At 38.3% G+C, this 21,773-nt stretch overlaps 1 protein-coding gene across 1 annotated transcript in view; it reads right to left on the reverse strand.

Annotated features, from left to right (window-relative positions):
- LOC125646053 (MAM and LDL-receptor class A domain-containing protein 2-like) overlaps positions 1-21,773 on the reverse strand; it is a 175,275-nt gene that overhangs the window by 63,739 nt on the left and 89,763 nt on the right. Inside the window, exons 95-119 of the mRNA XM_056139554.1 lie at positions 20,758-20,842; positions 20,307-20,390; positions 18,062-18,208; positions 17,553-17,912; positions 16,411-16,835; positions 16,100-16,190; positions 15,475-16,011; positions 15,068-15,214; positions 14,949-14,972; positions 14,384-14,640; positions 12,739-12,856; positions 12,407-12,544; positions 11,950-12,206; positions 11,062-11,416; positions 10,376-10,642; positions 9,002-9,399; positions 8,248-8,344; positions 7,830-7,970; positions 7,244-7,500; positions 6,601-6,829; positions 6,164-6,426; positions 3,143-3,230; positions 2,736-2,852; positions 1,636-1,773; positions 1,391-1,516 (exon numbers count right to left, since the gene is read on the reverse strand). Coding sequence (XP_055995529.1) covers positions 1,391-1,516; positions 1,636-1,773; positions 2,736-2,852; positions 3,143-3,230; positions 6,164-6,426; positions 6,601-6,829; positions 7,244-7,500; positions 7,830-7,970; positions 8,248-8,344; positions 9,002-9,399; positions 10,376-10,642; positions 11,062-11,416; positions 11,950-12,206; positions 12,407-12,544; positions 12,739-12,856; positions 14,384-14,640; positions 14,949-14,972; positions 15,068-15,214; positions 15,475-16,011; positions 16,100-16,190; positions 16,411-16,835; positions 17,553-17,912; positions 18,062-18,208; positions 20,307-20,390; positions 20,758-20,842 — 5,146 coding nt within the window. The remainder of the gene's footprint in view (positions 1-1,390; positions 1,517-1,635; positions 1,774-2,735; positions 2,853-3,142; positions 3,231-6,163; positions 6,427-6,600; positions 6,830-7,243; positions 7,501-7,829; positions 7,971-8,247; positions 8,345-9,001; positions 9,400-10,375; positions 10,643-11,061; positions 11,417-11,949; positions 12,207-12,406; positions 12,545-12,738; positions 12,857-14,383; positions 14,641-14,948; positions 14,973-15,067; positions 15,215-15,474; positions 16,012-16,099; positions 16,191-16,410; positions 16,836-17,552; positions 17,913-18,061; positions 18,209-20,306; positions 20,391-20,757; positions 20,843-21,773) is intronic.

Here is a 21,773-nt window from a genome sequence, read left to right on the forward strand (position 1 = left end):
TAAATTTAATTACATCAGTATAAATAACATTGTATAAATTAAAAAAAAATGAGTTCACCAAAATTTTATGCACCAACATTAATGATATACCTTATAGATCCAAATCTGTCAAATTTGTGTCCCGTCAAAAAAAGCAGCTATACAGTACATGTAGTGCAAGCATCATATAACCATCCATAACAGTTATGTTATAACCCTCCTTAACAACAGTTAACAACAGTTATAACCCTTCTTAACAGTGAACCATCTATAACCCTCCTTAACAGTGAACCATCTATAACCCTCCTTAACAGTGACAATCTATAACCCTCCTTAACAGTGACAATCTATAACCCTCCTTAACAGTGAACCATCCATAACCCTCCTTAACAGTGACAATTTATAACCCTCCTTAACAGTGAACCATCCATAACCCTCCTTAACAGTGACAATCTATAACCCTCCTTAACAGTGAACCATCCATAACCCTCCTTAACAGTGACAATCTATAACCCTCCTTAACAGTGAACCATCCATAACCCTCCTTAACAGTGAACCATCCATAACCCTCCTTAACAGTGACAATCTATAACCCTCCTTAACAGTGACCCATCCATAACCCTCCTTAACAGTGACAATCTATAACCCTCCTTAATAGTGACAATCTATAACCCTCCTTAATAGTGACAATCTATAACCCTCCTTAACAGTGACAATCTATAACCCTCCTTAACAGTGAACCATCCATAACCCTCCTTAACAGTGAACCATCCATAACCCTCCTTAACAGTGAACCATCCATAACCCTCCTTAACAGTGACAATCTATAACCCTCCTTAACAGTGACAATCTATAACCCTCCTTAACAGTGAACCATCCATAACCCTCCTTAACAGTGAACCATCCATAACCCTCCTTAACAGTGACAATCTATAACCCTCCTTAACAGTGAACCATCCATAACCCTCCTTAACAGTGACAATCTATAACCCTCCTTAACAGTGACCCATCTATAACCCTCCTTAACAGTGACAATCTACAACCCTCCTTAACAGTGAACCATCCATAACCCTCCTTAACAGTGAACCATCCATAACCCTCCTTAACAGTGACAATCTATAACCCTCCTTAACAGTGACAATCTATAACCCTCCTTAACAGTGACAATCCATAACCCTCCTTAACAGTGAACCATCCATAACCCTCCTTAACAGTGAACCATCCATAACCCTCCTTAACAGTGACAATCCATAACCCTCCTTAACAGTGAACCATTCATAACCCTCCTTAACAGTGAACCATCCATAACCCTCCGTAACAGTGAACCATCCATAACCCTCCTTAACAGTGACAATCTATAACCCTCCTTAACAGTGAACAAGTGTTGGGGGACATTGACAACATCACATACCTGTACCGTACATGTTGTACCACATTTGGAACTGACACGTGGAACTGCAGGCCTGTAGAGTGGGCCCGGTCAGCTCAGCCTGACTAGTGATGGAACCGTAACTGGCATCAATGTACAGGTAGTGACCTAGTGGACAAAGTTCACAACAAGATATCACATAGGAACCGCATCTTCTTACAACTATTAATAAGTGTTTCAAGAGAGAAAATAACGAGAGATATGACCAGAACTGGAGAGTGAATTACCTGCAGCGTTACCAATGGTGTGGTCATAACGCGGCCCAGTGTTGGCAGTGGCCGTCTTGTTGCCTCCTCGTAACCAAGCAAACGACCCAGTTCCTGTCGCTACCCAGGTACAGAAGTCCTGCTCAAAATCACAGGCTCCTGTCAAACAACAAGAAATGTCAAATTGATATATAACACTCCTCAAAGAGCCTCTCTGCTTAACATGGGAATTACACAAATATGTATATAAATCTCAAACTTCATTTAGGTTCCATTACACATCATATGCTAAACACTTACCACAGTCAGCCTCATCAGCTGTGTTAGAACAGTCACTTACCACAGTCAGCCTCATCAACTGTGTTAGAACAGTCACTAATACCACAGTCAGCCTCATCAGCTGTGTTAGAACAGTCACTAATACCACAGTCAGCCTCATCAGCTGTGTTAGAACAGTCACTAATACCACAGTCAGCCTCATCAGATGTGTTAGAACAGTCACTAATACCACAGTCAGCCTCATCAGCTGTGTTAGAACAGTCACTAATACCACAGTCAGCCTCATCAGCTGTGTTAGAACAGTCACTAATACCACAGTCAGCCTCATCAGCTGTGTTAGAACAGTCACTAATACCACAGTCAGCCTCATCAGCTGTGTTAGAACAGTCACTAATACCACAGTCAGCCTCATCAGCTGTGTTAGAACAGTCACTAATACCACAGTCAGCCTCATCAGCTGTGTTAGAACAGTCAGTCTCATCAGCTGTGTTAGAACAGTCACTTACCACAGTCAGCCTCATCAGCTGTGTTAGAACAGTCACTTACCACAGTCAGCCTCATCAGCTGTGTTAGAACAGTCACTTACCACAGTCAGCCTCATCAGCTGTGTTAGAACAGTCACTTACCACAGTCAGCCTCATCAGCTGTGTTAGAACAGTTAGCCTCATCAGCTGTGTTAGAACAGTCACTTACCACAGTCAGCCTCATCAGCTGTGTTAGAACAGTCACTAATACCACAGTCAGCCTCATCAACTGTGTTAGAACAGTTAGTCTCATCAGCTGTGTTATAACAGTCACTTACCACAGTCAGCCTCATCAGCTGTGTTAGAACAGTCACTTACCACAGTCAGCCTCATCAGCTGCATTAGAACAGTCCCTGATGAAGTTACAAACTTTGGTTTGTGGAATCAGGGTTTTCAGAGGATCTTTACATTGGAAGGTGCCATTGGTCTTTGGCTCTGTTTGTGTATGAAAATATGATAAGGTATATAATTATATTATATCTGGTAAAACATCAATTTCATTATAAAAATCCTTACAGAAAAACAATTGGGAGGGTGTCATTGGTCTTTTACTCCGTTTGCATATGAATACATGTTACTTAACAAAAGCATTTATTCGTGATTATGTCAAGCAGAGTATCAGATCCAACAGCAGTCAATTTTAAATACACTAACACAAGTACACATACAGAAGTGATCTCAATAGAAATTACACCATTTTTGTATTCAAATAAAATAGTACGAACCTGCAGAACAATCAAAGTTGTCTAGAATGAAATCATCAACTGCAATGTCTCCCTGGGTACCGCCACCAACATCAGCCTCAACATAGATCTAAAAAGAAAAAAGTCAAAGCAACTGTTACAATCATACTTTTATAAAGGAGGAATAACTTATCGTCATAATAGCTGACTTCCTTTTTGAAACATGAATTTGTATATCCTGTTTAAACCTAATTGCTTAGCTGGGTGACTCAGTAACTGCTGATCTATAGATAGGGGGTTTCAGTCTAGCAAACATAAGGTTTCAAAAAAATGTCTAAGACATCCATAAGACAACATGGAACTCACCAGATGGTCATACAAAGAACCAAATTGACCATATTATCATCAACAAGAGATGGAGAAGTAGTCTTCTCGATGTGGTTGCAAAACAAGGGGCTGATGTGGGAAGTGACCACTCTCTAGTACTGGCAAAAATCAAGTTAAAACTGAGGAAATCAAGGAAAAAAGATCAAAGACCACCTCCAATCAACATCCAAAAACTCAAAGATACAAAAACCCTGAGATCTTTTCAATTAAAAATCCAAAACAAGTTTTCAACACTCATGGAACATCCTGATGAAATCGATATGGAAACTTTTAACAAAGTATTAATAGAAAATCGTCAACAAATACTTGGCCCAAAGAGAAAGAAAAAAGAATGGATTTCAGATAAAACATGGAAAATAGTAGAAGAACGAAAAGAGAAGAAAAGTCAAATCTTATCCACAAAATCCAAGAGGCAAAAGGACCAACTCCAGGCAGAATATCGGGCTATTGACAGGGAAGTAAAGAGGAGTGCAAGAGCTGACAGAAAGGCATACACTGAAAAGCTAGCTTATGAGGCAGAACAAGCAGCTTCTAAACAAGACATGCAGACCCTCTATCGAATTACAAAAACATTAGCAGGCAAATTTCAGTCATCAGAGCTACCAATTAAAGGAAGGAACATTTTGAAGAAGTATTTAATATGAAAGACCCAGAGAACGAGGCAATAATATTACCAGCCACGGACACATTAAATATTGATACTGATCCACCAAGTATAGAAGAGGTAAAAAAGGCAATCACCAAACTTAAAAATGGAAAAGCTGCAGGCATTGATCAGATACATGCAGAGCTCCTCAAGGTCGAAGAACACTGGACACCCACAATTTTGACAAATATCCTACAGAAGATCTGGGAACCAGAAGAAACACCATCCTTCTGGAAAACCAGCCTTATAGTTAAATTACCAAAGAAAGGAGACCTCTCAAATTGTAACAACTATAGAGGAATAATGTTGCTTTCCATTACCATGAAGGTTCTAAGCAGAGTGATACTGGACAGAATTGCAGAAGTAACAGATCCCTTACTGCGTCAAGAACAAGCAGGCTTTAGGAAAGGGAAGTCGTGCGCTGATCAGATATTCGCTCTCAGACAAATTCTAGAACAAAGCAATGAATGGAACTCCCCATTATACATCAATTTCATTGACTTCACCAAAGCTTTTGATAGTGTTAATCGCCTAGCCCTAGAAAGAATCCTTCGTCATTATGGAATCCCAGATAAAATCATCTCCATCATCAAGATGCAATACACTGAACTTAAGTTCTGGAAGAGTTATCTGTACATCAAGCCTATCAGAGGAGTTTAAATTGACGACAGGAGTGAAACAGGGATGTCTGCTCTCTCCTCTTCTCTTTACCTTCTGCATCGACTGCATTATGCGAAAAACAACTAGAAGCAAACGAACAGGGATTACTTGGGGTATGACAGAAGTACTTGAAGACCTTGATTTTGCGGACGATATTGCACTGTTATCTCACCGTCATCGAGACATGCAAGAAAAAACCACCCAGCTCGCAAAAACAGCTGAAACAATTGGCCTTCATATAAACACCTCCAAAACTAAGATCATGAAGGTCAATACCATATCAGAGGAACCTATCTCTTTAAATGGCACAAACATAGAAGATGTCACCAACTTCCCATACCTAGGAAGTAAGATCACCACTGATGGGGATTCAGAGGCAGATGTACAAGCTCGCATTTCTAAAGCCACAGGTGCGTATGCTGCTCTGCGGAACATCTGGAGGTCAATAAAGTTTAGCACCAACACCAAAATTAAGATCTTCAAGAGCAACATGCTTGGGGTCCTACTATATGGTGCTGAATCTTGGAAAGTAACCAAGTCTATTTCCAACAAGCTGGATGTATTTCAGACCCGATGTCTCCGCAGAATATTGCGCATCTTCTGGCCTAACACCATCTCAAATGACGAACTGTACAAAAGGACAAACACCACTCCTCTATCCCAGACGATCAAAAAGAGAAAATGGCTGTGGATAGGACATGTATGCAGAATGTACCCAAATTCCATCCCAAGGGTTGCTTTGAAATGATCACCAACTGGCAAGAGAAAGAGAGGAAGACCAAGAGAGACCTGGAGAAGATCGGTGGAGAAAGAAATGAAAGATAACAACTGGAGTTGGGGACAGGTCCAGAAATGGGCGAAAGACAGACCAACATGGAAGTCTCTGGTGACGGCCTTATGTGCTGACCAGCACGAAGAGGACTAAGTAAGTAAGTATAATGACAATTCTGTCATTATACTTACTTACCTCCACTTTCCATCCTTATCAGATTTCTCTGGTGTGTTATTCTTCCTTTAATCCTGTTTTAATTATCATATCAACATTTGTGGTATATTATAATGACAATTTTCAATCTACATTAAAAATATTGATGTATTTAAAAGTTTTCTTCTAAGTTGTTTATCCCATCCAATAGCATCCATTAGGTAAATATGGGACAGTGCCATGAAATTCACCCCCCCCCCCCTCCCCCCCCCCCCCCCTCCTCCTGAATCAAAATTGTTTCACTGTTTTCAGTGCAGATATTCAAACTGCTCAAGTGTTCAGACATACAAAAAATGACTGACTGTACTCTGTGAAATGAGAGATGGTGTGAATCAGGTGTCCTGTAAAATATCATTTGCAGAACAGCAACAAGAAACAGACTTACATAGAAGTCAGCGTAAGCATTACTCATGCTGACATTGCCACTCTTCCACCGCGGTCCTTGGTCACCACTTGTGGACCACACTAGGGTTTTGGTTGGTGGGTTACCAGAGAACACTTGTGAGATGTTAAGACTGCCGACATTGGATCCATACATGTAGTACCAGAACTTAAAACAGTAGGGTGCCACAGGGATAATCTGAGAGGAGAGCACTGCATTGTCTCCTCGCTTTCTGGGCGGACTGGACTCCATGTAAACGTAAAATCCTGAAACATGAGATCTATTTTTAGAAAAGTGTATGTACATTCTGAGATTTGTATGAAATGTTCAAACAATTCACATTGACAAAATGAAATATAAATAAAATTGCAAATTTCTCACACTCAAAATAAGATAAAATCGTAAATTTTTCATTCTCAAAGTGATACTTAGAATGCTACCTGATGAAGATCCTATTGTGTGATCAATTGCTGGACCTGTCATCAATGTAGGGGTGCGTCCAGATCGTCTGATCCAATCAAATTTGTCATCCTGCCTCTGGACCCACCCACAAAGGTCAGATTCAAAGTCACAGCTAGCCAATCCTGCACAAGCTCCGGGGGTCAGTTTGATGTCATCAATGGAGATGTCTCCTCTGTAACCAGTACCAATCACTCCCTCAAACACAATCTGAAATATATCATATTATCAATCACTCCCTCAAACACAATCTGAAATATATCATATTATCAATCACTCCCTCAAACACAATCTGAAATATATCTATTGTAATATTTATTGGCACTGTCACAGCTAGTGGTTACTATAAATCCGTTTTATGATGTCTAATCTTTGTAATATCGTATAGTGGGTGAAAATAATTTTTATTTCTGTGGTTGCATAAAACCTACATATACCTTTATGCATTTTTTTATTTTAAGTTTTGCATATTTTTCCTACCTGCAATATTGTGCAAAAAAGGACAACTGCAGAAAACTACCTATTATATAGTACATTGTAGTCACACAAATACAAAATGTATATAGTAATCACACAAATACAAAATGTATATAGTAATCACACAAATATAAAATGTTCTCTGACCTTATATGCTTCCTGTACTTGCATGGTCAGTTGAGCCTGGCGCCACTGGTTGCCTTGGTCACCGGAGATTGTAAACAGAGCTGCACTGAGTTTGTTGAAAGAGCTGGTGTAAACATTCAGCATTCCGATGTTAAGTCCATACATGTGATACCAGAATGTCAGACACTGGCCATTGGTAGCAGGGTACTGCGGACTCAGTAAGCGGGCTTTGTCGCCCTGTCGTCGTGGTGATGATGATTCAGTGAACATGTAATGGCCTGTTGAAAGTATATATATTTCAGTCTGACTGTAAACAGGGTTAATTATGCCCTCTTTTATGCTCTTCTACACTTGCAAACAGTTTCACCCTGTTAAATTCACAGAGAGATAAGATCTTTAATTTGCCCACTGACAATGAGGGCGAAAGGGATGAAAATAAAACAGGGGCGAATATTTCCCCGTATATGATAAATAACATAATTGTATCGTAATTATTCAAATTTTTGAAAGATGATGAATACAAGGGTCTTTGATTGTGTAAAAAAAAGTTATTTTTCTACATAGCAGACATGAAACTTGGACATTCTCATGAAATGAATATAAATACCAGCACTGGTGCCATAGGTGTGGTCATTTGTGGGTCCTGTTCCAGTGGAGGTGGTCCTTCCAGCCTTTCTTGTCCAATCAAAGTTGTCTGTTGGATCTTGTTGGTAGCTACAAATGCTGACATCCTCAAAGTCACAAAAGGCTGAAAGAAACAAAACCCAATTATGTTGTTTATAAAACAGTTATTGACTTTTGTTGAGGGCAATATAAGAATTTGTCAATCAAAAGAAATAAGACAAAGACCTCAGCTTTGCCTTGATCATTGGATTAATAAATACTTTCACATGCATTACACTGACAACAGAAATCAATAATTTTTAAATATCGTTTAGCAATATAAAGATATATTTCTCACCGAATGAAGCATTACAGAAATAATATCATTTTCCATTTCATTGGAATTATACTGATCATCTTACTTGAAGGGCCAACATTGCAAGGACCATTCAGAACAGAAATGTCATCCAGTGCCATGTCGCCCTGGTACCCACGCCCTGTAATGCCTTCAAACACAACCTATGATATAAAAAATAAAAACATTCAAGGTTAAATTGACTCAAAAATTGTCACCTTCAAACTGAATTCATGCATGCTTCATCATTGTATTATTACTCAACATTTTCAGACATTTTTTCCACTCGGATGATTTGATGAATAATGTCAAACACACATACACACACATTGACACTTCCACACACATCGACCTTCCACACACAGCAACACTTCCACACACATCGACACTTCCATACACACAGCAACACTTGTACACACACACAGCAACACTTCCATACACACATAGCAACACTTGTACACACACACAGCAACACTTCCATACACACAGCAACATTTCTACACATAGCAACATTTCTACACACATAGCAACACTTGTACACACACACAGCAACACTTCCATACACACAGCAACATTTCTACACATAGCAACATTTCTACACACATAGCAACACTTGTACACACACACAGCAACACTTCCACACACAGCAACATTTCTACACACACAGCAACACTTCCACACACAGCAACACTTATACGCACACACAGCAACACTTATACATAAACACAGCAACACTTATACACACACACAGCAACACTTCCACACACACGGCAACACTTGTACACACACACAGCAACACTCTCCACACATAATCCACTTACTAAATCTCCATTCTGAGAAAGCAAGTCCACTTTAGCATTAAACCACTGATTTCCCTGATTTCCAATCTTTGTCCAGAGTGGCTGACCAAGTCTTCCAGCGTGCTTCAGTCTCAGGTTGATCCTGTTGATGTTTGCCCCATACATGTGATACCAGAAGTTCACACAGACAACGCCAGACACAGACAGAGAGGGACTGAGAAGTCGGGCTGTTTTGTTGTTATTGACGCTGGCTTCAGTGTAAATGTAGTAGCCGGTCCTGCCCCCGGTGGTATGATCAAATGATGGCCCAGTGCCTCTGGAGGCTGTTCCACCCGAGTCCCGGGTCCAGTCCAAGTTCTCCGTCTTGTCTTGTTGCCAGTTACAGAAATCACTCTCAAAGTTGCAAATCAGCAAGGGAGCTGTGTAATAATACATAAAAAGTACTTCTTAGAACTAATTATAAATACTTACAATTGTTAGAACTAATTATAAATACTTACAATTGTTAGAACTAATTATTTGTTCTAACAATTGTTAGAACTAATTATAAATACTTACAATTGTTAGAACAAATTATAAATACTTACAATTGTTAGAACTAATTATAAATATTTACAATTGTTAGAACTAATTATAAATATTCACAATTGTTAGAACTAATTATAAATACTTACAATTGTTAGAACAAATTATAAATACTTACAATTGTTAGAACTAATTATAAATATTTACAATTGTTAGAACTAATTATAAATACTTACAATTGTTAGAACTAATTATAAATACTTACAATTGGAAGCTAACTGTGTGATGCACGATTTAAAGATCTGGATAATATCATATCGACACTTGTCCCAAAGAAAACTTATCCTAACAATATTCATACAAACCTCCTGCTCTTCACTTTTATAATAACTATAGAACAGCATGGAAATGGGAGATGTCCTCCATTTTATCAAGTTTAAAGAACATCTACTGCTCATGGATTTTAATTTCATCTTAGACAAAGTATTGATGCAATGTACACAGTTGTATGCACTTCTAGTGCACTTCACTAAATTTTTGTCTTCATCTGTTTTCACAGTATTTACGTCCATTCTATTTCTATAAATGTTACCACTAGGTATAATATTCACTGGCCAAATTGAAATTATCAGAAATTGAACAGTAGCAGAAATAAGGCTATATACAGACATTTTTTCTATACTCCCCAGAATCATCATTACCAATTATTGTTTAACATGTCCCACTACTGAAACATTCAAAATACTCTCTCTCTCTCTCTCTCTCTCTCTCTCTCCACACACACACACACACACACACACACACGATTTTTATCCTCCTTCTATTGAAACACTCATTCAAGTAGAATTTTAAATGAATCCATCGATCTACCTGCTGAAGGTCCAGGGGTGGGCGGAGTTGACACTGATGAGGGAGTGGTTTGGAGGTTGCAAGTTCCGTCCAATAACTTGATGTCGTCCAAAGCAATATCCCCATGGTAATCTGCCCCTCTGACTCCCTCAAACACAATGTTATAGGGAGAATTTGTCGTTATTGTGGCTTGACCCTGAAGCCAGCCTTGACCTTTGTTACCTGAGGCCGTGAAGAGAGTTCTGTTGGATGATCCATACACCAGGAACACATTAAGGGTGCCTACTCCTGTAGTAAGGTAGAAATAACAATGACTGGAGAATTATTGTTAAGATATTGTTAATACAAAAGAAGTAGATAGTAAACTTCTGTAAAAATACTGTACAAAGTGAGGAGAATACTTTATATCCCCTTTATCTTGCGAGGCCTTACTTTCGCGTGAATACCATGACTTATGCATATAATGTTCTCGTAAATAAAATGTGATGTACAGCAATCCTTATAATGAGAGCATTGTACAGTAATCCTTATAACGAGAACATTGTACAGTAATCCTTGTAACAAGATCATTTGTACAGTAATCCTTATAATGAGAGCATTTGTACAGTATAATCGAGAGCTTTTTATATTTCAAATATATGTACTAACTGATTTATGATAATCCAACAAATGAAAATCCTGAAATGTCATTTAATAGGAAAACTCACCACTGCCATACATGCTATACCAAAACTGCAGACATTTTCCTGTAGTCGGAGTCAATGAGGAGCTTTTCAGCCATGCTCGATCTCCACGCTTCTGCGGATTACTGGTCTCAATGAACACATAGTACCCAGAACCCGAGTTTGTGGTGTGATCTACAGTGGGTCCAGTGTAGTAAGAGGGAGACAGGCCCTTACTTCTCGTCCAATCAAATTCATCTCCCTGAACATTGGAGTAGCCACACAATCCTTGTTCAAAGTTACAGGAGCCAGGAGAGGGACAGGAACCAGGGACAATGGAGACATCATCAATAGCTATATCACTGAAGTAGGAGGAGCCCACCACCCCCTCAAACACAACCTACAAACATTTCCATGACACAGATTATACACATTCTACAAACATTTCCATGACACAGATTATACACAACCTACAAACATTTCCATGACACAGATTATACACATCCTACAAACATTTCCATAACACAGATTATATGCAACCTACAAACATTTCCATAACACAGATTATACACATCCTACAAACATTTCCATGACACAGATTATACACAACCTACAAACATTTCCATAACACAGATTATACACAACCTACAAACATTTCCATATCACAGATTAAAAATGACTAATGGTTAACTACATCTCATTAGATTTGACAGGATGAATATTAAAAATGATTGGTGTTTGGTGCAAATCTGAGAAAGTATGGTTGAGACTCTCTATGGGATTTTAGACTCTATATGCAGGTTTGTCCGTCAAGAAACAGATGTTTTTGCTTGTGATGATGTTGTGTACAAACATTAGACTCCTGTAAATCAGAATTAAGATTTCGTAGAGTTTTGTCACATTCAATTATGACATCAATAAATAAAAGACTACCTGAAATTGGCTGGAACTGGTGAGAGTGACCTGGGCCACCTGCCATTTGCTTCCTTGATTCCCTGATTTGGTCCACACAGGGCTACCCAGAGACCCAGATGCCTGAGCGTACACATTGAGCGTACCCATGGTTCTGCCGTTCATGTTGTAGTAGAAGGTCAGACATTCTCCGGTAGAGCTGGGGAGGTTCGGGCTCACAAAGCGAGCTTTTTGTCCACGTCTTCTGGGTCTGGAGGCTTCGATGTACATGTAGTAACCTAAAGTAAAATGACAAAAGAACAAATTTTTAAAAAATTCAAAGTATGCCAATGAATTCTGAATTTTAGAAAACTTCCCATATATATGTAACTACAATTATAAGTGTGTAAACATGTAAATAAGCTTTTTCAACTCAAAATTGTTTTCTCCATCTAACCGGTTACTAACAATCATGCATTTTAAATGACCTTTGACCTACCAGTGCCAGCTCCTGTTGTATGGTCACCTACTGGTCCAGTGCCAAAACTACCTGTGTTATTGGAGTGCCTTAGCCAATCAAAGTCATCTGTTGTATCTTGCATCCAACCACATGTATCAGTCTCAAAGTCACAATGAGCTACAGGAACAGAGAACAGAGGTCAGTCAGAACTACTGCACCCAACAACAACACAAGAAATGAAAGAGGATTTTGAATGACAGTAGCAATGATTGGAGGATTTTGAATGACAGTAGCAATGATTGGAGGATTTGGAATGACAGTAGCAATGATTGGAGGATTTGGAATGACAGTAGAGCAAATTAGTTGCTTACTTGAAGTTGATGCTTGTTGAGGCAGGGAGGAGTTGACACAGGGTAGGCTATCAAACTTAATGTCATCTATAGCAATGTCTCCGGCCCAGCCATTGCCCACAGAGCCCTGGAGCATCAGCTTTAATGACAAAAACATGGAAACTATAAACTGTCAAGAACAAGTCACAAATGTGAATTGACTCGTAGGAGGTACAATCAGTCTGTGGCTCACAGACAGTAGAACAGATATCTAACAATTCTTTTAAATTAGGCAAACTTTGAATGATTCAGTACTTAACTGTAAGCATTGTTCTGAGAGAATGACAATCAAACATCACCCCACCCCACCCCAAAACTGATACTCACACACCTAAAGCAACGAAACCCCACCACCACCCCTCCCGAGTCCTGACTAATATTCGTACGCCTTGACCCCCCCCCCCCCCTTCAAGTCCTGACTGATATACTCACACCCACCACCACCCTTTGAGTCCTGACTAATACTTGCACCCTCCACCACCACCTGAGTCCTGACCGATATACTCGCACCCTCCACCACCACCCGAGTCCTGACTGATATACTCGTACCCTCCACCACCACCCAAGTCCTGACTGATATACTTGCACATACACACCTACCTAAGTCCTGACTGAAATACTCACACCCTCCACCACCACCCGAGTCCTGACTGATATACTTACAGATACACACGCACCTGAGTTCTGACTGACACTCATACACCTACACTCACAACAGGGGTCCAAATTAACTTTTTCTACCACAGGCTAATTTTAGCCTGTGGGTAAAAAATCCACAGGCTAAAATGAAAACCTACAAGCTAAAATAAAATTAATGAAGCAGTGCTCTTTTTTCATTTTTTTTTTTTAAATCAACGATTTCCCCCCATCATTACTGAGCCTAGTGGGTCAACAGACATCGTTTGGACAGGACACTAAGTTATGTAAGTCATATGGTGCAATATTTAGGTCTCTTGATTATCGCATCTCTAATCCACAACCTGTTTACCGCAGGTCTAATTCCAGTCTTTCAATTTCATGCCGAATCCCAGATTCATGGTTTTATAAGCAGCACGATCACGAGCTCCATGAACTTTTTTGATAATCGTCTACGCGGTGAGCAGTGCACTCGTGTCATCACTACAACCCAACCTCAATATGACAATAAATTAATTTAGATAGGACATTCTCATGATTCTGATAAAAATGACTTACGGAAGACTTGATAAAACAGACTCCGATTTTTTTTTTTATAAATGAATAACAAAAACCTCATACTTGGAATTCAATTTAATCACCCCTATAGATGAACAGGTCTATATTTTTCATAATGCGATGTCCGACCTCTAAAGCATTTGTTTGACTCCGAGTTTCTTAAAAAAATCATCAAAGAAAAATCCGGATAGAAATGGTTGTTGAAATCGGTCGTTCATGTAAGCGTTTGTATGATTCAAAGTGCAAGTTTAAGAAAAGCGAATAGCGCATCACTGTATAAAACAGATACAATATGATCATAGTTTGTAAATCACCACTCGCTAAGATTTTTGAGTGTCCACTATTTTTACTTGCTATTTTTCAAATGTACTGGCATTTTGCAAGTATTTCTTGTTAATTTCGATCTCTGCACAAGTCCCAAACTGTGACATACCTGGAAATCAGTTGTACTATTGACGTTAATCACGGCTTGTTTCCACTGATTTCCCTGTGTCCCTCTTTTAGTAAACTGGAGGATTTTCTTCCCTCCAATCATACTGTAGACACTGAATACACCAATGTTAGGTCCAAACATGTGGTACCAGAGAGTGAAACAATAACCTGACATGCCTGTCGGTGGAATGATGGGGGACAAGAGAACTGCATAGTCGTTGTTATGATGACCAGAGGCCTCCAGGTATAGGTAGTTACCTGTACAGAAAAGTGTACAGTAAATAAATAACTCTCTTGACATTTTTAAATTACACTTGAACTTTGGTATCTTGAACATTAACATTTCGAATACCATGGAAGTGTAAAATTGAGTTAGAAACCCCAACTACAATTTCTTCATGTATCTTAACCTAAATATCTCAAACCCTTGGATATTTTGAAGTTTTTTCTTAGCCCCTATCAAGTTTAAGATATCAAGGTTTGACTGTATTTGATAATTCATAAAGGGAAAGATGTAAGAAACTTTTTTACTTTTATTTTCTACACTGTAACATTTATATATTTACCAACTGAAGTTCCACCATTAGGATCTAAAAAGAAAATTTAAAAAGAAAATGTATGTCTTAATCAACCCTCAATATTCAAATTTGTTTATGAACAATCATGATTTTCAAAAATGGTTTACCTTGATTCTGGGTGTGATCTGCAAGGGGTCCAGTCCCCCGACTCGGGGTTGTGCCATTGTTTAATGACCAGTCAAATGTGTCTGCTGTACTCTGCTTCCAATTGCAGATTCCATTATAATCAAAATCACACCTAACATTTCCATATCCTAAAGAGATAGTCATAAATATAAATGTATCGTGTACAAATCTGTGGGACACTCCTTTTTACAAATGAATTTCAACATAAATTTGTCCGCAAATTAATCCATTTAATCATTTTCTAAAAAAAAAAACCTGGAGGTATTTCATCCTGGCTTTTTTCTGTTTTTTCAGTACGTGTGAAAATCATATTCTTTGTTTGAAAAAAATTCATATGACTGCCAAAAGTGACTCAAAAAAATTCATATGACTGCCAAAAGTGACTCACCACTTTGTTTAGCTATATCTGGGGTGGTTGTACACCCTGATGTCAGGTCCACGGAGATGTCATCCACAGCAATGTCCCCTTTATATCCTGTACCCCGGACACCTTCAAATACCAGCTGGAAAGGTTTCCCGGAGTACTGACTGGGGATGTTCATCTGTCCCTGCTGCCAGGAATTTCCTGCCTGTCCCGTAAGCTTCCATAGTCGAGCTTCATTAGTAGTGGAATCCGACGTGGTGTTCGTTAGGACATACACACTGAGTGAGCTAATGTCAGATCCATACATATGGAAGTAAAAACTCAGACAGGCATCATTTGTCTGAGCAGGGAAGGCCTGGCTAACATATCTAGCTGTATCTCCCTGAACCCTTGGGGCACTGGACTCTATGTAGATATAGTGGCCAGAGGAGTTTTGGAATGTGTGGTCAAATGAAGGACCAGTAAATCGACTAGTGGTCCCACCACTGGATACAAGCCAATCAAAATTGTCTTTCACCTGAGTGTTGGACCAGCTGCAGGGTGATTCAAAGTTACAGGCACCTAACAAATGGGACGTAAAATTAATCAAAAAACAAAAGAGGGCACACACAAGTATATACATGTATCATTGGTGGGTTTTTTTTTTTACCTGTGACTTGACAAGCTCCAGATGAACTAGAGATGTCATCAATAGCTATGTCTCCTCGGTATCCATTTCCTCTAACTCCCTCAAATATAACCTGTTAAAATAATTTAGACTTTTAGATACAGCTACTCATAAAAACTATCATTTTATTAAATGACAGTGCAAAGGTGTAAACTTTGAAAGGTTCATGGCAAATAAATTTTAATATGTACAAGTATTATAATTCTAACTCTTACAACAATGCTGGAAAAAACCAAAATATTTCACTTAACTTTACATTGAAATATCAATTCTTGAAAGAGAAAAAATCTTACCCTGTATGTGCCTGCGGGATTGAGAGTGATCTGCCCTTGGTGCCAAGGTTGGCCCTGATTGAAGTTCCTGCTCCATATTGGTTGAGTACCAAGAGCAGTGCCACCATTGGTTTGATAGACATTGAGAGATCCAACATTCTGACCATACATCTGATAGTAAAATGTCAAACAAATGGGGGATCCAGGATTTTGTGGAGTGTACTGGGGACTGACAAGGTGGGCGGTGTTGTTGGGAGCCATAGGGGCTGATGATTCCATGAACACATAATGACCGCTGGGAGTGCCCAAAGTGTGGTCAGCTGTAGGACCAGTTCCAGAAGAGGCAGTGTTACCGGTATGCAAGACCCACATAAATCTCTCTGTTGGCAACTTCAGGAGATAACCACAAACTGAACTAGACTCAAAGTTACAAGCCATCGGGTCGACTACAAATACAAATAAATGTTGTTACGTGTACATACATAGACACTACAAATAAATGTTGCTACATGTACATACATAGACACTACAAATAAATGTTGTTACGTGTACATACATAGACACTACAAATAAATGTTGTTACGTGTACATACATAGACACTACAAATAAATGTTGTTACGTGTACATACATAGACACTACAAATAAATGTTGTTACGTGTACATACATAGACACTACAAATAAATGTTGTTACGTGTACATACATAGACACTACAAATAAATGTTGTTACGTGTACATACATAGACACTACAAATAAATGTTGTTACGTGTACATACATAGACACTACAAATAAATGTTGTTACGTGTACATACATAGACACTACAAATAAATGTTGTTACGTGTACATACATAGACACTACAAATAAATGTTGTTACGTGTACATACATAGACACTACAAATAAATGTTGCTACATGTACATACATAGACACTACAAATAAATGTTGTTACGTGTACATACATAGACATTACAATCACAATAATAATAATAATTCTACTATGAATAAAACATTAAACATGATTTACTGAACAAAACCCCCTTCTATTAAAATCAGAAAATAGATAATTAAGAGAACATTTATTTTAAACAAACTGCAATAACTGTAGAGTAATTGATTTCAGTATTTTTCACCCCATAATCAGGGAATTTTTTTCCCCTACCTCCAATATTTTGACATGGTCCCATAGACAATCTGATGTCATCAATAGCAATATCTCCGCGGTAACTAGTGCCCCTGACTCCTTCAAAGACAACCTGGTAGGCCATGGTGGGTTTTATATTGACCGTGGCCTTGATCCATCGGTTTCCTTGTGTGCCTTTCTTAGTCCACACTGGTGTTCCTAAAGTGGGAGACCCACTCATGACATAAACATTCAATGTATTGACATGTGTGCCGTACATGTGATACCAGAAACTCAGACAGCGAGTCTGTCTATCTGAAATTAGTGGACTGGTCAGCTGGGCCTTGTCCCCTGGTCTACGCGGAGATGAAGCCTCAATATACAGATACCAGCCATTACCTGTCAGAAAATTACCAAGTACACATGTATATTAAATGGATTCATTGTACAAACTGTTCAATTTAACACATTGCATGTCGTTGAATGTATTTTTGCTACTTGGGTGAACAATAAACATTTCTTGTATAGTTGTGTAGAGCGTGACTTACGAGTTCCTGTGGTGTGGTCATTGGTGGGCCCTGTGAGTGCAGACCCAGTGGGACCCTGAGCCCGAGTCCAATTAAACTGATCCCCCGTAACAATCTGAGTCCACTTACACAAGCCTTGTTCAAAGTTGCAATCATACACAGTGGGGGCTAAAAACATAGAAAGACAAATATTTTTATATCGTGCAACTTAGAACTATAAATAATATCATATCTAGTTAGAATTTTACACTTCTTTTTTCTTCTTCTTTTTTTAAGAGTGAGAGGGGGAGATATTAATTATTCTTGGTACTTTGATTTTAAATTTGTTAGTTCTTACAACTGGGATTTGGATTGGCATCAACCATCACTAAATAGTTGATATCCTGTAGAGTCATTTAAATTCGTGGGGGCCAATTGTCGTGGATTGCTGAATTTTTATGGGTTCTTGGGGACGTAATTTTGTGGATTTATATAATTGTAAGAAAGATAACTCTGGAATATCTTTATTCATTGAGGATGTAAATTTGTGGGTGAGGGGTACCCACGAATTCCACGAAAATTGAGCCACCAGTGGATTAAAAATGACCTATAAAATTTGTTTTGTCAGACAGAGTGGCTAATCATATTTTAGTGTTTAATGGCAACAAAAAATAATTGATAATCCTTCTTAGTCAAAATAAAAGCATTCAAATGATAGTCCGTAAAGACAATTTTGAATGGCTGGAGGGAAACTTCAAACCATGCAATCAAAATGACTTAGAGAATGTATAAAAAGACTGACTAAAAACTGAGTTAAAATGCCTCTGAAGAACTTTAGAGCAGTCAGATAAGGACAGCAACCCATATTTAATGTGAAAATTTTTAATCCAACAACACAGCTAACAAGAAAAAAGGAGCAACAAATGGCTCAATTTAAATCCCTGACTACATTATTACACTGCGCAAACCATTATGACATGTGATGATTGCATCATAGAAATTTTTAAAAATTTAACATCACAAATAAATGAAAATGGTGTCTATAAATAATGATTCTTTCAATGTTGGGCAAAATAAATCTCAGCTAGAAAGACATAATAAACAATAACAATTGACCCACAGGCCTTATAGGTCACCTGAGTACTAAACAATAGACCCACAGGCCTTATAGGTCACCTGAGTACTAAACAATAGACCCACAGGCCTTATAGGTCACCTGAGTACTAGTGAAAAAGTATTACTACTCCCACAGGCCTTATAGGTCACCTGAGTACTAGTGAAAAAGCATCACTACTCCCAAGGGCTATGAAATCTAGAGAAAAAAAATTCCTGTTCTGAATATCAAAGCTAAATTCTAATGTTTAGCAACAGTATAAAACAAGATGTGTTCTAAAAACTTTAATGCCCTAAAAAGTGCATTCACTGATGAAAGGCTTTAAATAATAGGTGTATTAACATTAAAACATCAAAAGATATGACTAATTTGGACCTATCTTAGAGTAAAAAATTACCATACAGTATCAGTAAACTTACAGATAAATACTGCATACTAAGTTTGGCCCCACCCTGGGGTCAGAACCCCTACCCCAGGGATCATCAAATTTACAATTTTGGTAAAGGACTACCTGCTCTTTCTAAATATCCATTTATTTTCAATTTAGTATCAATAACATTGAAGAAGATGTTATTTAAGTGTTTTACACATAAACACTATATAGTAAGTTTGCCCCCCCCCCCCCCCCCCCCCCCCCCGGGGTCAGAACCCCTACCCCAGGGATCATCCAATTTACAATTTTGGTAGAGGCTTTCCTGCTTTACATCACTATGCATTTAGTTTTTCTTAAACATGTGTGGTTATAGTGAATATTTTTTGAAAATTTGTCAATTTTGGGCAGTTTTTGCCCTGCCCCTAAGGTGCAGGAATCCTGAAATTTACAATTTATGTCTCCCTTGTCCCAAAGATGCTTCATGCCAAATATGAAAAGTATTGGACTGGTGGTTATCAAGAAGAAGTTAAAAATGTTAAATTGTTAATGCATGATGGCGGACGACAACCAATTGCAATAGGTCACCTGAGTAAACTCAGTTAAAAATGTTCAATTGTTAACGCACGACAGAAGACACAAGACGACGGATGACAACCAAACTCAGGTGACCTAAAAAGTCAGAGTTTTACTTCATAAATACTAATTAATGGCCTAAAACTTTCATGGATCAAACCAAAATGGCCTACACTTTTCGCCCCTCTGTCCTTTAAAGTTACAGTCTAATATGAATCACTGTTTACCTGGAGTTGCCGTGGCTGTTGTTGTCATGGTAACTGGTTTTGGAGTGGTATTCTGATTGGCTGGGTTGGCACTGGCTGGTTGTACTACATAACAAAAACATTTATCAGTGCTATTCTCTTATCAATACCGTAAACCAACTTTTATTTGCATGCAATAAATTTTCAACAGGTTTACGAGAACCTCATCATTGCGAATATTTCTCACAACAGACCCGTCCTTTAATGCCTCTTGTATTTGTTTTAAGATGATATGGGTCGCAAAAATTAGTCGCCATGAACAAGTTCATCAGGGATAAATTGTGAAATAAAGTCATCAGAATAAAAGCTGGTTTACAGTATACAATGCATAGACATGTAACTAAATGTAGATATTGTATAAACATGAGTGACAATCAATTGTCCTTTAATACTAAGTCAAAGGGTACTATGTTTATAATGATTAATAACTCACATGCACAGTTACTACCAGAGAAGGTTACATCATCTATAGCCATGTCTCCTTGGTAAGAAGAGCCCCGGATTCCTTCGAAGATCACCTGCGGATTACATCACACACGTAACAATATCAACAAATCTTATAGATACTGGGAGTGAATGGAGAACCTCCAATCTACAACACACTATATCTACAGTTCCAAAGTTTTTGCGTTTGATATCTTAACATATTGTAATGTAATGCAGCTGTGAGCAGTGGGCGTTTGTGATATCTTAACAAATTGTAATGTAATGCAGCTGGGAGCAGTGGATGTTAGATATCTTAACAAATTGTAATGTAATGCAGCTGGGAGCAGTGGGCGTTTGATATCTTAACAAATTGTAATGTAATGGAGCTGTGAGCAGTGGGCGTTTGAATCTTGACAAATATAGTACATCTAGTCTAACGGGAATTCTGACAGAAATGAAAGTAGAATGTATATATAAATAACAAATTTCAGTTTTGAAAATACATGAGGGTATGAGCTGCAACGCTTCACACAGAGATACAAAAGCTAGCATGAAGCGTCTGTTTTTACCCTCGTGTTTTTTCAAACTAAAATTTATTTCTGAAATGAACACTGTGAGTGTGATACTTACATTGTACTATACATTACTGGTGATACTTACATTGTACTGTACATTACTGATGATACTTACATTGTACTGTACATTACTGATGATACTTACATTGTACTGTACATTACTGATGATACTTACATTGTACTGTACATTACTGATGATACTTACATTGTACTGTACATTACTGATGATACTTACATTGTACTGTACATTACTGATGACACTGTGAGTGTGATACTTACATTGTACTGTACATTACTGATGATACTTACATTGTACTGTACATTACTGATGACACTGTGAGTGTGATACTTACATTGTACTGTACATTACTGATGATACTTACATTGTACTGTACATTACTGATGATACTTACATTGTACTGTACATTACTGATGATACTTACATTGT

The sequence above is a fragment of the Ostrea edulis genome, chromosome 6 (genome assembly GCF_947568905.1).
Source record: "Ostrea edulis chromosome 6, xbOstEdul1.1, whole genome shotgun sequence".
NCBI classification, from domain to species: Eukaryota; Metazoa; Mollusca; class Bivalvia; order Ostreida; family Ostreidae; genus Ostrea; species Ostrea edulis.